Here is a 17,424-nt window from a genome sequence, read left to right as displayed (position 1 = left end):
CTCACTGTATGTACTGTATACAACCTTTCTGAGTCTGGTTCCTCTCGAGGTTTCTTCCTCGTGTCGTCTGAGGGAGATTTTCCTTGCCACTGTCGCCACTGGCGTCCTCGTTGGGAATAGATTGGGGATAAAATTAGCTCATATTTTAAGTAGTTCAAATTCTGTAAAGGTGCTTTGCGACAATGTTTATTGTTAAAAGCGTTATACAAATAAACTTGACTTCACTACTGTATAACACATCACTCACTCACACAATCACAGTATGTACTGTATAGCACATCGTTCCCTGCATGTTTAACATTTGTAACACTTCACTGTTACACAATAGAGATTCTTGCCCCATTCAAAACTCTTTTGCTCTTGTAAAGCATCTTCCAGACATTTCTGCCTTGAGTTGATTGATGTATATTTATCATCTTGTTAAAAGAGCCATCCACAATGTATATGGGAAGGAGAAGTGAGCAAAATAACAAAAAAAAATATGAAGAAAAGAAGGTGTTTAAAGGGAAGGAAGGATGGAAGGAGAAAAAAATTAGATCAGGGAGGAAAGAAGAAAGGAAGGAATGAGTGCATGGCCAATAAGGCTGTAGTCAAGAATGCCACTGTCTGGTCCAAGATAAGTCCAGAAGCAGGACTAGCTAAGATCAAGCCAAGACAAGTGTCTTAAAGCAGACACCGGCAAGTCAATGATTCTGATAGTGAGACAGTCTCAAGACTGCTACTAAAACCTCACTACTTGGCTTCATTTGTGCATTGTAGCTATGATTAGGCTGATTTCTCATCTCTTCTCATCTCATCATCTCTAGCTGCTTTCTTCTGTTCTACAGGGTCGCAGGCAAGCTGGAGCCTATCCCAGCTGACTACGGGCAAAAGGTGGGGTACACCCTGGACAAGTCGCCAGGTCATCACAGGGCTGACACATAGACACAGGCAACCATTCACACTCACATTCACACCTACGGTCAATTTAGAGTCACCAGTTAACCTAACCTGCATGTCTTTGGACTGTGGGGGAAACCGGAGCACCCGGAGGAAACCCACGCGGACACGGGGAGAACATGCAAACTCCGCACAGAAAGGCCCTCGCCGGCCATGGGGAGAACATGCAAACTCCACACAGAAAGGCCCTCGCCGGCCACGGGGCTCGAACCCGGACCTTCTTGCTGTGAGGCGACAGCACTAACCACGACACCACCATGCCACCCCAGGCTGATTTCTAGAGGAAGTAATTACTTCTTTTCAGACAGTTTGGCATTCAAAAATAAAATACAAAAGAAATTAATTATACAAATTCTTGGTCAAGGTAGTGGTTAGCACTGTCGCCTCCCAGCAAGAAGGTTCTGGGTTTGAGCCCAGTGGCCGACGGGGACCTTTCTGTGTGGAGTTTGCGTGTTCTCCTTGTGTCTGCATGGGTTTCCTCCGGGTGCTCTGGTTTCCCCCACAGTCCAAAGACATGCAGGCTAGGCTAATTGGTGGCTCTGAATTGACTGTAGGTGTGAATGTGAATGGTTGTTTATCTCTATGTGTCAGCCCTGCGATGACCTGGTGATTTCTTCAGGGTGTACCCCACCTCTCACCCATAGTCAGCTGGGATAGGCTCCAGCTTGCCTGTGACCCTGCGCAGGATAAGCGATTATGGATAATGGATGGATGGATGGAAATTCTTCATCAAGATCAAGAAAATATTCAATGATAGAACTGTCCAAATCCTAGATAAGTCCAAGTGTAAATGTCAATAAGCCTGAAACAAGTCCATGTCAAATCAGAAAATATCTCAAGACCAGACGAGTCCTATGGTCTTAATGACCAAGACTAATGTCAGGTAAAGCTGGAGGTGGATGCAAAAGCAGAATTAGTTTATTTACAAATTAGCAAACAGATCGAAATTCATGAAGCAAAATCATGGTCGAAAACAGGCAGAAGGTCAGGCGATGTGTAAACAGCTAAGCATAGACAAAGGAAAGGACATGTGAACCAGGCAAACAGCAAACAAAAAAATATTGAAATGAGAAACAAACAGCTTAGTAAAATCAGACATGTTTATGCTTAAACACTACCTCACAGTTAGAGTCATTAAAGAGTGTGACTGTGATGGTGTGCAATGTGAAACAGGTGTGTAGTGGGTGTAATGGGTGCTGTAGTCCATGCTGGCCATATTTGTAGGCTGCAGTGCATTCTGGGAAGCATAGTCCAGTGTCAACTCTGGTGCTGAAATGACAGCTACGTCTCTCCTAGGTGTTCAACTGGGTGGAAATCTGGTGATTGTGAAGACTATAGCATATGATTTGCATCATTTTGCATCCTCTTAAAGTAATCAGTGAGCCCTCATGCTCTGTGAATGGGGACAACGTCACCTTGGTACAGACTACTCTCATCAGGATAGAAATCATAAAATCAAGGTGATCAGTGTTTGACTGACAGATGTTTTGAAAATTATTATTGTGAATAATTTTATAGAATTTTCAGAGAAAGTGTGAATACTAGAAGTGGTGAAAAAATTAATCATTGTACTACTGTATTAAATATTCTTGGCCAATTATCTTAAAGATGACCAATAATTGTGTATTTGACTGCATATGTACTGTAGGATAAGATGGACAGAATATAAATTTCCAGGCCATCAGAGAGGCCCTCTGTGTATTCTCTGAAGAGAATCAGTTATTCACTCTTCCTCAGGCTATGACAGGCTGTGGGACATTTTCCAGCAATGGCAGCAGTATGAACTGTAAGGTCTTATTGCTTCTTAACAGGAAGTCATTCGGTGATTTTGTTTGATGTTTCATTTTTTCGATATTTCACAGTGAACGTGTCTCAGCTTCACCACTGTGACGGTGACGGCATCTCATCTCTCGCTTTTTTCACAATCTATTGCTTCTGTATTGTACAGTCAATAAAAGTATATAAGTATAAAGCTCATCAAGAACAACCAAGGTGCCCCACCAATATAAATTTATACTATAAACCAGGGGCGATTTCTCAGAGACAACAAGGGAAGCCGAGCTTCCCCTAAAATTCTCTCCCCAAACTGCGGCATCTACGACGTTGAATTCTCATTAAAACAATAACTTGCATAACATAATATATGCCCAAGATTGTATTTATGTTCATAACTATCCTGTAACTTATTTGAGTGATGTCTGACGAACTTGCAGTTCGCTACGAGAATCACCTTTGCTGCCAGGCTGTAACCAGCGTTGCCAGATACTGCTGACATTTTCCAGCCAAAATATGTTCAAAACCCGCCAAAATGCACTTAAAACTGCCCAATCTGGCAACACTGGCTGTAACCTTTCTTATTTCAATGGGTTCTATGGCTGGCAGCCGGGTATCCGTTGCAGTCTATGAGAGGGCTCTGAACAGCCAATTTCGGCTAGTTGTTATTGGTTAAAATCGACAAAATCGTCACTTCCAGGGAAGCCGGGCTTCTCTGGGACTAAACGAGACAGTGGGAGGGACAAGAAGCTGGGATGATGAAGGATTATTGGAGGTAGTGTTTGAAAGACATGAGGAGGGCGGGCTCTGTACTTCGGCGTCGGCGAGGAACACGGAAGTATGATCAGTCAGTCCCCAGCGGATGTCGAGAAAGTGTAGTCGTGTGCCAAAGTGCTGTCCGACTTTCTTTTCATATAAACGTTTCTTCTCATTGATGTCTCTGTACATTACTCTGTAAATAAATGTAAATATTACTAGTTGTGCTCCGTTAACTTTCATCCATTCTATCAGTTTGATCATTCGCGAATTCACTCGTTTATTTCATTTGTAGTTCAATCTGGTTGTAGGCTAGCTTGAGCCTTATTGGGATCTGCAGTGCTAGCTGCTAACAGAAATTGGTGAAGTCTCTGGAAAGCACAACCAGCTAGTATGACAGGGTCACAGACCATTTTCTGGAAAAGGAGCGGAGGGCAGAATTTGTGTATAAATAGTGTGCATCATATAATGTTCATGAATCTGAAGTGTGTATATTGTTCAGTAATGTTAAGAGAATGGTGGGCTCTGTGTTATAGGTTATACCTGGGTATAATATTCAAGGTTCTGTGTGTTGCATAGCCTACCTGTTTATGAATTTCCAGACTGTGTTGCAGAAGATGTTCAAGGATGTGTTGCACAGCTGGGTGTTGTGTTAAAGACTCTGTGTTGCATATCAGAGTATGATGTTCAAGGCTCTTCGTTGAATAGCCAGTGATTTTTGGATGTTTGATATTTTTGATTAAGGATATGAGGCACTAGCCTGGCAAGCCAGACTATAACATGAAATGTACAAGCAAAAATACTTTCTGCCACTAGGTAGGGTTGTCTAGTTCACTATGCTAATGGGGCACACCTTTCTATGCTTTGATATCCGGCCTACAGGTTTTACGATGAATGCGTAAAATGGGCTTCCCCTGTTTTAAAAACCAGCAGCCGCCACTGCTATAAAAATAATTTAAGTTTAAAAAAAAAAAACGACATTCCATCTCTTTCTCGTTGTCACTCATGGCACAGTGGGCACTCCCTTAGACATAGTGTTTATGATTTGAGTAAGAGACTCAGCTGATAATAACCTAAGGTCCACGCTGAAAACCTATGATGAAATTATATCTGATTATTTCCCAGCTGTTCTGTGAATATATTGGAGGAAGTAGAGTTAAATCAACTCTTAATACAGAAAATATATAATGAGATGATCAAATTGATCACCGATATGTTAGACAGTCAAAATAGAAGAAAGAAAAGAATGAATAAAAGAAAATAAGCCTCAGCTGAACTTCATCTTACAGCATCACTCCACACCTTCCTGTCAGCCATGGCCACATGGAGATCTTGTATTAGGAATTAGGCTATGCTGTGTAAAGTTCATGATGTATAAAAATACAGGAAATCATGGTTTAATGTTTGTTACCAAAGAGCAGAAAAAGAAGACATGGTTGGCAAGAGAGCTGGCACTCAATATCTACAAAGAGTAAGATTTATTTATTTATTTATTTATTTATTTATTTAAAAGCTGACTGAAAGCTTGAGCAGAAGTGTGAAGTCCTGAGATTTTTGTACAGGTAAATACATTGCTTACAGCGTCAAGATACCAAAAGTCACAGGAACAAAAGGTAGTTTAAAAAAAAAGAGGCCATGAGAACCCCTTTAAAATACTCTATTAAAAGTTGCAAACAGATAGTAACAATAGATGCAATAATACGTAGAATTATATGCTAATCTTTTTAAAATGCAAGAAGTTACTGTCTGTCAGTGAGAATTCATAAACACCATCATACCTCCAACATCAGTATTTTCTGTTCCAGTTCCATGTTCCTGTACAGCCCGAGCAGAGAAAGCGTACAGGAAGGGGTTCACACAACTGTTAATGAAAGCCAAAGCTGCAGTAATATTGTCAGCAGATTCTGCAGATCTTAACAGACGGTCATTCCAAAGCAACACAGCAATGATGAGCACAATATTGGAGATGACTAACGGGAACCAAAAAATAAAGAAACAGGCCACAATTCTGGTCACGAGCTTTGTCAATGATTGACTGCTAAAGAAAGCTGAGTTATTAACTCCTTGGTGAAGATGAAAGTAGAAGTAAGTCAGTGTGGGGAATAAAACCAGAAATATTATAATCTCCCAGATTAAAGTAGCCACTCTTTCAATACTGTTCTGGTAGCTTCGCTTGCACTGAAAGTGTCCTTCCCTGTTTGGTCTTACAGTGCGTTGTACAAGAGCATAGGACGATAGTACTGCACTCAAGATCCAAATTCCAAACAAGAGGATCTTCTTTCCTTTCTTGCCAAGCTTGTTCCATTTCTGAGGATGCAGCACTTGCATATATCGCTGAACGCTCATCAAAACCACACATAGTATGCCACTGTACAGGCTTAAGTACACCAAATAGGAGAGAAGCTTACACAGGACCACGCCAAAGACCCAGTGATGAAGAAGAGTCCAAATCCAAACTGGCAGAGAAAGCAGAGTGAGCAGATCTGATATGGCCAGGCTTAGCATCAGTATCGGGGTGAAACTGCCTTCCTTTATCCATCCAGCCAGACGTACCACTACAGCAATATTCCCAGGGACTCCCAGTATGAAGCAAATTGCCAGAACAATACTGGCAATCAGGTTTGCAGTTGAGACAGGAGTGGTGAGTGAGCTGCTGGATGAGTTGAGTTGCTGCATTGTTAAACACATCTGCACTGTACCCGGATGTAAACTTGAGGTGATGAAGTAAGGGGAAGTGTAGGTGTCTGTGGTTACCTATATCGGTAAATATAGCATTACAGGAATCATAGCTACACTTACGGAAATAAAACCTAACAAGGCATTTGTCAGTTCTGGATGCATTAATTTTGACCTTAAATACCTTTAAGCTTTAAAAGTGTCATCAGTGTCAATTAACATGAAATTAAATGCAAGATTTCATGATTAAATATCCATCCATCCATCCTCCGTAACCGCTTATCCTGTGCAGGGTCGCAGGCAAGCTGGAGACTATCCCAGCTGACTATGGGCGAGAGGCAGGGTACACCCTGGACAAATCACCAGATCATTGCAGGACTGACACATAGAGACACACAACCATTCACACTCCCATTCACACCTACGGTCAATTTAGAGCCACCAATTAGCCTCACCTCTTAGTCTTTGGACTGTGGGGGAAACCGGAGCACCCAGAGGAAACCCATACAGACACAGGAAGAACATGCAAACTCCACACAAAAAAGCCCCTGTCAGCTGCTGGGCTCAAACCCAGAACTTTCTTGCTGTGAGGTGACGGTGCTGGTCTTTGGAGGTCTTTGCTCCAAGCGAATGGCTGTGTTGCTTCAGCATAACAGGGCCAAATGGACAGGGTTAGCGTCGATGTCTCAGCAATGTAAAGGAGTATGGGTTCCATGACAAATCAGAACAGGTCAAGCTTCAGTTTGTTGTTGAGGTTAGAGCGGCATATCAGCATAGGAACTCGGAAATGCTGTACAAATGTCATGATGTATAAAAATACAGGAAACCATGGTTTACTGTTTGTGACCAAAGAGCAGAGAAAAAGGTTGTGGTTGGTATGAGAGCTGGAACTCAACATCTGCAAAGATTAAAATCTATCTATCTATCTATCTATCTATCTATCTATCTATCTATCTAAAAAAAACTGATGGAAAACTTGAGCATAAGTATGAAGTCCTGTAGTTTTTATACAGGTAAATACATTGTTTACAGAGTCAAGAAACCAAAAGTCACAGTGACAAAAAGTACTCAACAAAGGAGGCCATAAGAACCCGTTTAAAATAAATGATAAAAAGTAGCAAAACCAATCATAACAATAGATGCAATAATAAGTAGAATTATATGAAAATCTTTTTAAAATGCAACAAGTCACTGTCTGTCAGTGAGAATTCATAAACTCTCTCAAACCTCCTACATTAGTATTTTCTGTTCCAGTTGTGTGGTTCTGTGTAGCCCAAGCAGAGAAAGCGTACAAGAAGTGGTTCACACAACTGTTAATGAAAGTCAAAGCTGCAGTAATATTGTCACCAGATTCTGCAGATCTTAACAGATAGACTGGTACTGTCATGGTCCTACCTGTGGGCTTCTCTCTCAGGCAGGGGCGCAGATAGGATTTTTGAACTGGGGGGGACTGAGCTGTCAGCAAATGATTCCATTTTGTGTATATATATATATATATATATATATATATATATATATATATATATATATATATATATAGTGTTTGTGTGTATATTTTATATATATATATATATATATATATACACACACGGGGCGGCACGGTGGTGTAGTGGTTAGCGCTGTCGCCTCACAGCAAGAAGGTCCTGGGTTCGAGCCCCGGGGCCGGCGAGGGCCTTTCTGTGCGGAGTTTGCATGTTCTCCCCGTGTCCGCGTGGGTTTCCTCCGGGTGCTCCGGTTTCCCCCACAGTCCAAAGACATGCAGGTTAGGTTAACTGGTGACTCTAAATTGACCGTAGGTGTGAATGTGAGTGTGAATGGTTGTCTGTGTCTATGTGTCAGCCCTGTGATGGCCTGGCGACTTGTCCAGGGTGTACCCCGCCTTTCGCCCGTAGTCAGCTGGGATAGGCTCCAGCTTGCCTGCGACCCTGTAGAAGGATAAAGCGGCTAGAGATAATGAGATGAGATGAGATATATACACACACACACTACCATTCAAAAGTTTGGGGTCACTTTGAAATGTCCTTATTTTTGAAAGAAAAGCACTGTTCTTTTCAATGAAGATCACTTTAAACTAATCAGAAATCCACTCTATACATTGCTAATGTGGTAAATGACTATTCTAGCTGCAAATGTCTGGTTTTTGGTGCAATATCTCCATAGGTGTATAGAGGCCCATTTCCAGCAACTCTCACTCCAGTGTTCTAATGGTACAATGTGTTTGCTCATTGCCTCAGAAGGCTAATGGATGATTAGAAAACCCTTGTACAATCATGTTAGCACAGCTGAAAACAGTTGAGCTCTTTAGAGAAGCTATAAAACTGACCTTCCTTTGAGCAGATTGAGTTTCTGGAGCATCACATTTGTGGGGTCGATTAAATGCTCAAAATGGCCAGAAAAATGTCTTGACTATATTTTCTATTCATTTTACAACTTATGGTGGTAAATAAAAGTGTGACTTTTCATGGAAAACACAAAATTGTCTGGGTGACCCCAAACTTTTGAACGGTAGTGTGTATACATGTTATTTCACCTCCCTCACTGCTATCACCAGGAACTACCTGCAGGCCAGGACAATGAGAACATTTTAACATAGCCTATGGAAATCCAAAGTTTACACATTATCATCCCGCACAGAAATTGCAAAACTGCAAAACTAGTTTTAAAACCGCTAAGTTCCAACTGTTAACCATAGCGAGAGGCTGGGCTACGTATGTGTGTGTAAAGTGTAAACCAGTGCATCCTGACTTTCTAACTATGCCTGTGTGTTGCGTGAGCGGCAGTCAGTCAACAACTCTTCGCAAAGTTTCCTTATGAAACACTATGCTCGCTGAAATTATGGCAGGGAACGCCAGATTAAACATTAAAACTGCCTTCTGAGCACTGTATCTACAGGCTACCACCGAAAGAAGGAGGCTACCAGAAAGGCTTCTCTACTCCGTACGATTTTACTTTCACTACGACATTACTTTGAACAGACTATCAAAAAATTGCAAGGTGATATGATAAAGTAAGGCACAGTTTACTTACAGTCTTTTTTTTTTTAAACGATGCAATCGTTTTCTGCCTTTTGGCACCCTTCATCATGCCGTGTTGGGGTCCTGAACTAGGAGGCGCTGTCCCCGATATGCCTGTCAAACTTGTGGGTAACCATAGCAACCAAGCTCGAGCTCGCAACCTATGCAGTCTGTGCAGTTGCAACTGTATGTACTGCTGTGCACCTCAATAAACCGAATGGTAATTAGTCTTTTGATTTTTCCGTGAGGTTTGCCTTATGCAAAGAAAGACAGCATAGACGTTTTTTCCTCCCTATAAGTGGGGGGGACCGAACGAGGTGAATTTAAATCTGGGTGGGACGAATCCCCCCCGTCCCCCCCTCTATCTGTGCCCGTGCTCTCAGGTAACATCTCCACTCAGCATTACCGGCCACGCCCGCACTCACTTCCTCTTATTATCTTTCAGTGACTGTCATTGGCTGTTGCCGATCACCTGCTCTCCCCCGTGTATATTTAAGCTGCAGTTCTCCCTAGCTCCTGTGTCAGATCGTCTGCAACTCTCAGCCTGATAACCTGCTCTGTGTTCCTACTACTCTGACTCCTGAAGATTTCCTGTTCTGTCTGACTCTGTCTGCTCTCCAGCCCTGGTAACCTGATCTGCCTTCTGTTCTGTCGACTCTGCCTCTTGCCTGCCCCTCCTGTACCTTCGCCTGATCTCCAGCTTGCCTAGCCCGGCTGCTCGCCTGCCTCTCCATCTGCCTGGTGTGAGCTACCCTGCCTGGAGCCCTACTCTTCTGCCCTGGTACCTGACCCTGCATTTCTGCCTCCTATCTTGCTACCTGATTTGTGACTCTGTGTTCCAGCCTGCTCTCTATCTCCTGCCCTAGCCCTCTGCCCTAGACCGGCTGCAGCGCACTGAAGGGGATGTCAGCCAGATGTCTGCCGACGTTACAGCCCTGATCCAGCATAGCCAGCAACAACAACTGGACCAAGCATTCCAGCTGCTCACCGCCCTAGCACCCCCTGGGCCTCCGGGAGGTGCTCCTGCTGCACTCGATGCCCCGGAACCCAAGGTTGGCAGTCCAGAGTGCTTTGACAGTGACCCCTCCCAAGTCCGTGCTTTCCTGACCAGCTGCCAGTTGATCTTCGACCTACAGCCCAGAACCTTTGCGTCGGAGGCAGTGAAGGTGGCCTTCGTCATCACTCATCTGACTGGCCACGCCCGCCTGTGGGGGACTGCTGAGTATGAACGCCGGACACTGGCGTGTGCCTCCTTCTCCCTGTTTGCTGCGGAGATGATTAAGGTCTTCGACCCGGGCTCATCATCAGTAGAGGCAGCCGGAGGACTGATAAGTATTCGCCAAGGCAGACGTACAGTGGCTGACTACTCGATCGATTTCCAGACCTTGGCCCGGCGCAGCAAGTGGAACATGCAGGCGCTGGTGAATGCCTTTCTGCACAACCTGGCCGACTACATGAAGGACGAATTGGTCTCGTACGAGCAACCGTCGACACTCGACGAGGCCATCGCCCTGGCTGTCCGCATTGACCACCGGGTCCAGACCCGTTGACGAGAGAGGGCCTGCCGGACTCAGCCAGTCATCACCGCACGGAGAAGCCAGAGCTCACCGGACATAGGAGGGGCCCGGTTGGGTTCAATGATCCTCCAATCCTCCACCAGCCAGAAACCTATGCTCCAAGTTTGCCTTCGTCTGTCAGATTCCACCCACACCCTGGCCGCCCTGGTTGACTCTGGCGCCGAGGCTAACATCATGGACACTGAGCTTGTGCACCAGTTGGGACTGCGAAGCCACCACCTATCCTCTCCCGTTCCAGCCAGGGGGCTGGATGGCCATCTCCTTGGCACCGTCACCTGCCTCACTGCCCCTGTTCCAATGACTCTGTCAGGCAACCACCACAAAACCATCCAATTTCACCTGTTCCATTCCCCCGGCCAACCTCTCATCCTGGGCTATCCATGGCTCCGCCAGCACAGTCCTCACCTCAACTGGGCCACTGGAGAGATGTTATGTAAGGTGATCGCTTAGGCATTCTCATTGTGAAAAGTAAGTCACATGTACATGGACTGGCATTTAATGTTGTATTTGTTCCTTTCTATTTGTTTTTTGTCTGTTCATATTCTTTTTGGGGGAGTAAAGTCAGTTTAAAAATGCTGCTAAATGCATAGGCCTATAGGACAAGTTTAATGACCTTGAGGTTATCAGAGGTCATATGTCGTTTTACAAATGAAAAATGAATTCAGCACCCAAACATTTAACAAACAAGGCCATTTGCTAACTTCATTAATCATTTTTAGTACATTTCATTCCTTAGAAAGCTGAGAAACTGGGTTCAGCTGAGATGTTTACAGGCCCAAAGTTCAATGACCTCTAGAGGTCAATAGAGGTCAGATAGAGCTTGGCATATTGCAGATTTGAATTCGGCACACCCAAATTGACAAAAGACTGTTTGCCGACTTTGTCTCAAATGCCTTTAACTCCTTAAATAAGCACTTTTTTGAATTTTGGTACCAGTCTAAGACTGTCATTCCCAAGCAACACAGCAGTGACAATCATAATGTTGGAGATGAGTAATGGGAACTAAAAAATAAAGAAACAGGCCACAATTCTGGTCACCAGCTTTGTCAATGCTTGACTGCGAAAGAATGTTGAGTTATTAACTCTTCGCTGAAGATGAAAGTAGAAGTAAGCCAGTGTGGGGAACAAAACCACAAATATTATAATCTCCCAGAGTAAAGTACCCACTCTTTCAACATCGTTCCGGTAATGTAGACTGCACTGAAACTGTCCTTCCCTGTTTGGACTTACAGTGTGCTGTACAGGAGCATAGGATGATATTACTGCACTTAAGATCCAAATTCCAATCAAGAGGATCTTCTTTCCTTTCTTGCCAAGCTTGTTCCACTTCTGAGGATGCAGCACTTGCATATATCACTGAACGCTCATCAAAACCACATACAATGGTGCTTGAAAGTTTGTGAACCCTTTAGAATTTTCTATATTTCTGCATAAATATGACCTAAAACATCATCAGATTTTCACACAAGTCTGAAAAGTAGATAAAGAGAACCCAGTTAAACAAATGAGACAAAAATATTATACTTGGTCATTTATTTATTGAGGAAAATGACCCAATATTACATATCTGTGAGTGGCAAAAGTATGTGAACCTTTGCTTTCAGTATCTGGTGTGACCCCCTTGTGCAGCAATAACTGCAACTAAACGTTTCCGGTAACTGCTGATCAATCCTGCACACCAGCCTGGAGGAATTTTAGCCCGTTCCTCCGTACAGAACAGCTTCAACTCTGGGATGTTGGTGGGTTTCCTCACATGAACTGCTCGCTTCAGGTCCTTCCACAACATTTGGATTGGATTAAGGTCAGGACTTTGACTTGGCCATTCCAAAACATTTAACTGTATTCTTCTTTAACCATTCTTTGGTAGAACGACTTGTGTGCTTAGGGTCGTTGTCTTGCTGCATGACCCACCTTCTCTTGAGATTCAGTTCATGGACAGATGTCCTGATATTTTCCTTTAGAATTCACTGGTATAATTCAGAATTCATTGTTCCATCAATGATGGCAAGCTGTCCTGGCCCAGATGCAGCAAAACAGGCCCAAACCATGATACTACCACCACCATGTTTCACAGCTGGGATAAGGTTCTTATGCTGTAATGCAGTGGTTTCCTTTCTGCAAACATAATGCTTCTCATTTAAACAAAAATTCTATTTTGGTCTCATCCATCCACAGAACATTTTTCCAATAGCCTTCTGGCTTGTCCACATGATCTTTAGCAAACTGCAGACAAGCAGCAATGTTCTTTTTGGAGAGCAGTGGCTTTCTCCTTGCAACTCTGCCATGCAGACCACTGTTGTTCAGTGTTCTCCTGATGGTGGACTCATGAACATTAGCCAATGTGAGAGAGGCCTTCAGTTGCTTAGAAGTTACCCTGGGGTCCTTTGTGACCTCGCCGACTATTACACGCCTTACTCTTGGAGTGATCGTTGTTGGTCGACCACTCCTGGGGAGGGTAACAATGGTCTTGAATTTCTTCCATTTGTACACAATCTGTCTGACTGTGGATTGGTGGAGTCCAAACTCTTTAGAGATGGTTTTGTAACCTTTTCCAGCCTGATGAGTATCAACAACGCTTTTTCTGAGGTCCTCAGAAACCTCCTTTGTTCGTGCCATGATACATTTCCACAAACATGTGTTGTGAAGATCAGACTTTGATCGATCCCGGTTCTTTAAATAAAACAGGGTGCCCACTCACACCTGATTGCCATCCCAATTGATTGAAAACACCTGACTCTAATTTCACCTTCAAATTAACTGCTAATCCGAGAGGTTCACATACTTTTGCCACTCAGAGATATGTAATATTGGATTATTTTCCTCAGTAGATAAATGACCAAGTATAATATTTTTGTCTCATTTGTCTAACTGGGTTCTCTTTATCTACTTTTAGGACTTGTGTGAAAATCTGATGATGTTTTAAGTCATATTTATTCAGAAATATAGAAAATTCTAAAGGGTTCACAAACTTTCAAGCACCACTGTAGTATGCTACAATACATGCACAAGTACACCAAACAGGAGAGAAGCTTACACAGGACCATGCCAAAGACCCAGTGATGAAGAAGAGTCCAAATCCAAACTGGCAGAGAAAGCAGAATGAGCAGATCTGATATGGCCAGACTTAGCATCAGTCTCGGGGTGAAACTGTCTCCCTTCAACCATCCAAAGAGATATACCACTACTCTAATATTCCCAGGTACACCCAGTATGAAACAAACTGCCAGTACACTACTCCCAATCAGGTATTCAGCTGAGACAGGAGTGGCAAGTGAGCTGTTTGAGTTGAGTTGCTGCATGGTTTGAGACATCTGTGCTGTAGCTGGGTGTAAGCTCAAGATCAAGTAAGGGAAAGTGCAGGCGTCTGTGGTTACCTGTGTGAATAAATATAGCATTCAAAGCATCAGAGCTACACTTGTGAAAATAAAACCTAACAAGGCATTTGTCAGTTCTGGATGTGTTCATTTTGACCTTAAATACCTTTAAGCTTTAAAAGGGTCCTCAGTGTTAATTGAAATGAAATTAATGGCAAGATTTCATGATGATTTCATCATTCAAGCTTTATAAATGTTTTACTGTTGAATTAATTGCAAAATCTACATGCTGATTTCCAGAATGGAAGTTCAAATGTACTTTTTCAAAATGATTAACCAGAAAGTTGGGGGTTCTTAACCCTCTCTGTTCCATGTGTGATGTATCTGTGCTCTGACCCCAACTGTAACAGTTTTTTTTCTGAAACCCCTTGATGGGTGATCCCCTTGTCCACTGGCTGAACAGAGAGAAGGACCCAATTTCAAATGTAATCATCCTTAATGCAGGCAATAAATAAATAAATAAATAAATAGCCTCAGACCAACCACAGTGTCAGAATTCCTAAACCATGTACATGGAGATTATTTGGTACGAGGTACTGCAGAATGGGCATGGCTGTCTCCACAGATGGAGAGAGAGAACTACTATTCAAGAAGAATCCACTGAAGTCTCATATGGGTTATTAGGCAACTTGGCAACATTCACAACTGTAATGTCTACATTAATAGCATGTTTTCGGAGGCCTGGTCTTTGGGGGTCTTTGCTCCAAGCGAATGGCTGTGTTGCTTCAGCATAACAGGGCCAAATGGACAGGAGTGGAGAGCTCTTATCATGGGCAAGAGTGGGGTTGACCATCTTAAAGCTCTGATTAATTTAGATTTTATTTCCACTTGGACTTTAGATAGACCGTTTATTTCTAAAACACTTTGCAGTCGAAAGACTGAATTACGTGAATATTTACACAAATATATATGCATTAAATATTATAATATGACAAGTTGAAAATAAAAATGAGACCATAAAAACTATATACAGTGACTAATGATAAAACTATCTCGGTATCTGTTGGTCTTGCAAAATGGGCACAACAAACTTGCGATTGGATCTGAGATGATAATTCCGACGAGAACGAACCGGTAAAAGGTGACTTAGTTTGTGGTCACCCTGCTCAATGTTGCTAAATAGTTCCTTGCACAATTGACTTCTGTCATATAAAGATGGAAGGCCAGCTTTAACTAGGCCTTCACTGTAACTACAGGCAGGAAAAATTTATGCGCGATGCTGAATGCGCTCAATTTCATCCGAGAGATATAATGGTAGATTACAATGAAATACCTGGCATGCAGGGCGGCATGGTGGTGTAGTGGTTAGCGCTGTTGCCTCACAGCAAGAAGGTCCTGGGTTCGAGCCCCGGGGCCGGCGAGGGCCTTTCTGTGTGGAGTTTGCATGTTCTCCCCGTGTCCGCGTGGGTTTCCTCCGGGTGCTCCGGTTTCCCCCACAGTCCAAAGACATGCAGGTTAGGCTAACTGGTGACTAAATTGACCGTAGGTGTGAATGTGAGTGTGAATGGTTGTCTGTGTCAGCCCTGTGATGACCTGGCGACTTGTCCAGGGTGTACCCCGCCTTTCGCCCGTAGTCAGCTGGGATAGGCTCCAGCTTGCCTGCGACCCTGTAGAAGGATAAAGCGGCTAGAGATGATGAGATGAGACCTGGCATGCATATTCTAAAACTGATCTAATGACACTGCAATAGAACAAAACAAGGTCGCTAGGGGCTATTCCCGCGTGCTTAAGTTGTCTTAAGAGATAAAGTCTCTTGGCAGCTTTGGTTGTTATTAAGTCAATATGCGCTGACCATTTAAGATCACTGCTTATGGTTACGCCAAGAACTTTAGCTGAGGAGACCATTTCAAACTCTACCCCTTCGATGGACATCCCAGGGAAGCTAGGGGGAGTACGCTTGAAGCACGTGCGGATCTCCTTGCACTTCGTAGGATTCAGCTGCAAATGGTTTTCTTGAGACCAATCATAAATGTAGTCGGCCGCTTGTTGTAATGTACTGAGCTTGGAGGCGGGAACAACTTCCAAGACCGTTGTGTCATCGGCGAATTTCCACATGAGGAACTCCTCGGGGAGACGGAGATCATTTATCATCGCTAGAAATAGCCATGGACCTAAACGGGTCCCCTGTGGCACTCCAGCAGGAACGTCCAACCAATCAGAGAACACTCCACTTAATTTGACCCTTTGCTATCTGTTCCTTAAGAAATCAATAACCCAGTTCACTACTGTAGGTTTAACGCCAAGAGTAAGAAGCTTACCAACCAATATATGATGGTCAACGAGGTCGAAAGCTTTCCTAAAGTCTAATAGGGCAGTCCTTACAGTTGAACCAGTGCCATCCGTAGCTCGCAGCCAATGATGGAACATGGAGATTAGAGCAAATGTGGTGCATGACCCTGGGATGAATCCAAACTGGGAGGGATCGACAGCCGATAACAAAACAGGCTTCAGATCCTCGTCGACGACAAAGCTCTCTGCAACCTTAGACAAGGTTGAAGTCAAAGAGAGAGGTCTAAGGTCTTTATTGATGTCATTGACAGTGGGTGCTTTTGGGAGAGGCGGAACATCAGCAATCTTCCAAGCTCTTGGGACCTTGCACTCAGAGAAGGAAGAATTGAGGATATCTGCAACCGGAGCCGCCAGAATATCAGCATATTCCCTTAGCACCCAGTTCGGAAGATCATCTGGCCCACCGGCGCGCGCACAACTGATTTCACATAATTTGCGTCGCACTGAGTTCTCAGTGACTGTGATGGGCTGATCGCCGTTCGTATCCACGCACACGGACTCAGTTAAGGGAGAGTAGCCAAGCATGACACTGACAAACGCCTGGTTGATTTTGTTTGTGAGAATAAGCTCATCACACACAAAGTCAGGGTGAAGAATAGAGGTCAGGTCACGCCCTGATGATGATTTAGCGGACCCACAGAGCTGCTTAACCTCTCCACCAATTGCGTGGCTTGGAATCATGCAAGTCCTTCACCTTGTTCTCGTAATACACTTTACGACAACGCTTGCACTCACGGTTAACTTTATTTCTAAGGATCTTGAATAGAGACAAGTTACCGGAAGTGAAGGCCTTTTGGCGACGAATAATGAGCTGTTTAAGCTGTGACGACACCCAAGGACGATCTGTTTCGTGAATTCTAATGGAGCGAACTGGCATAATTATATCCAAACCGCAATTGATGACTTCGGTTAGCAACGACAGCTTCCCCGCGCATGACTGATCGGACGACAGCAAGCTGGACCAAGGAACTTCCATCAGAAAACGCCCAAGACTATTAACTTTGCTAGGGCGCTTGTCTCTCGACT

At 43.7% G+C, this 17,424-nt stretch overlaps 2 protein-coding genes and 1 pseudogene across 2 annotated transcripts in view; all 3 read right to left on the bottom strand.

Annotated features, from left to right (window-relative positions):
- Positions 1–95, bottom strand: part of nsmfb (NMDA receptor synaptonuclear signaling and neuronal migration factor b) — a 119,117-nt gene extending 119,022 nt beyond the window's left edge. Inside the window, exon 1 of the mRNA XM_060906697.1 lies at positions 25–95. The gene's annotated coding sequence lies outside the window, so the exon portion shown is untranslated. The remainder of the gene's footprint in view (positions 1–24) is intronic.
- A 5,113-nt stretch (positions 96–5,208) lies between these two features.
- Positions 5,209–6,144, bottom strand: LOC132872103 (atypical chemokine receptor 2-like). Its single transcript, XM_060906696.1, has one exon. It carries the CDS (start codon positions 6,142–6,144, stop codon positions 5,218–5,220), a length of 927 nt encoding a protein of 308 aa, XP_060762679.1. The 3' UTR covers positions 5,209–5,217.
- A 1,198-nt stretch (positions 6,145–7,342) lies between these two features.
- LOC132872368 (leukotriene B4 receptor 1-like) lies at positions 7,343–14,034 on the bottom strand (annotated as a pseudogene).
- Positions 14,035–17,424: the final 3,390 nt, after the last annotated feature.

The sequence above is a fragment of the Neoarius graeffei genome, chromosome 24, assembly GCF_027579695.1.
Source record: "Neoarius graeffei isolate fNeoGra1 chromosome 24, fNeoGra1.pri, whole genome shotgun sequence".
Lineage (NCBI taxonomy): Eukaryota > Metazoa > Chordata > Actinopteri > Siluriformes > Ariidae > Neoarius > Neoarius graeffei.
The sequence above is the reverse complement of the archived record's forward strand: the minus strand, read 5'-3'. Positions and strand labels throughout refer to the sequence as shown.

What these genes read in the sequence shown, in the direction of transcription:
- LOC132872103 (XM_060906696.1), bottom strand. Translation starts at nt 6,144, where the DNA reads ATGCAGCAACTCAACTCATCCAGCAGCTCACTCACCACTCCTGTCTCA.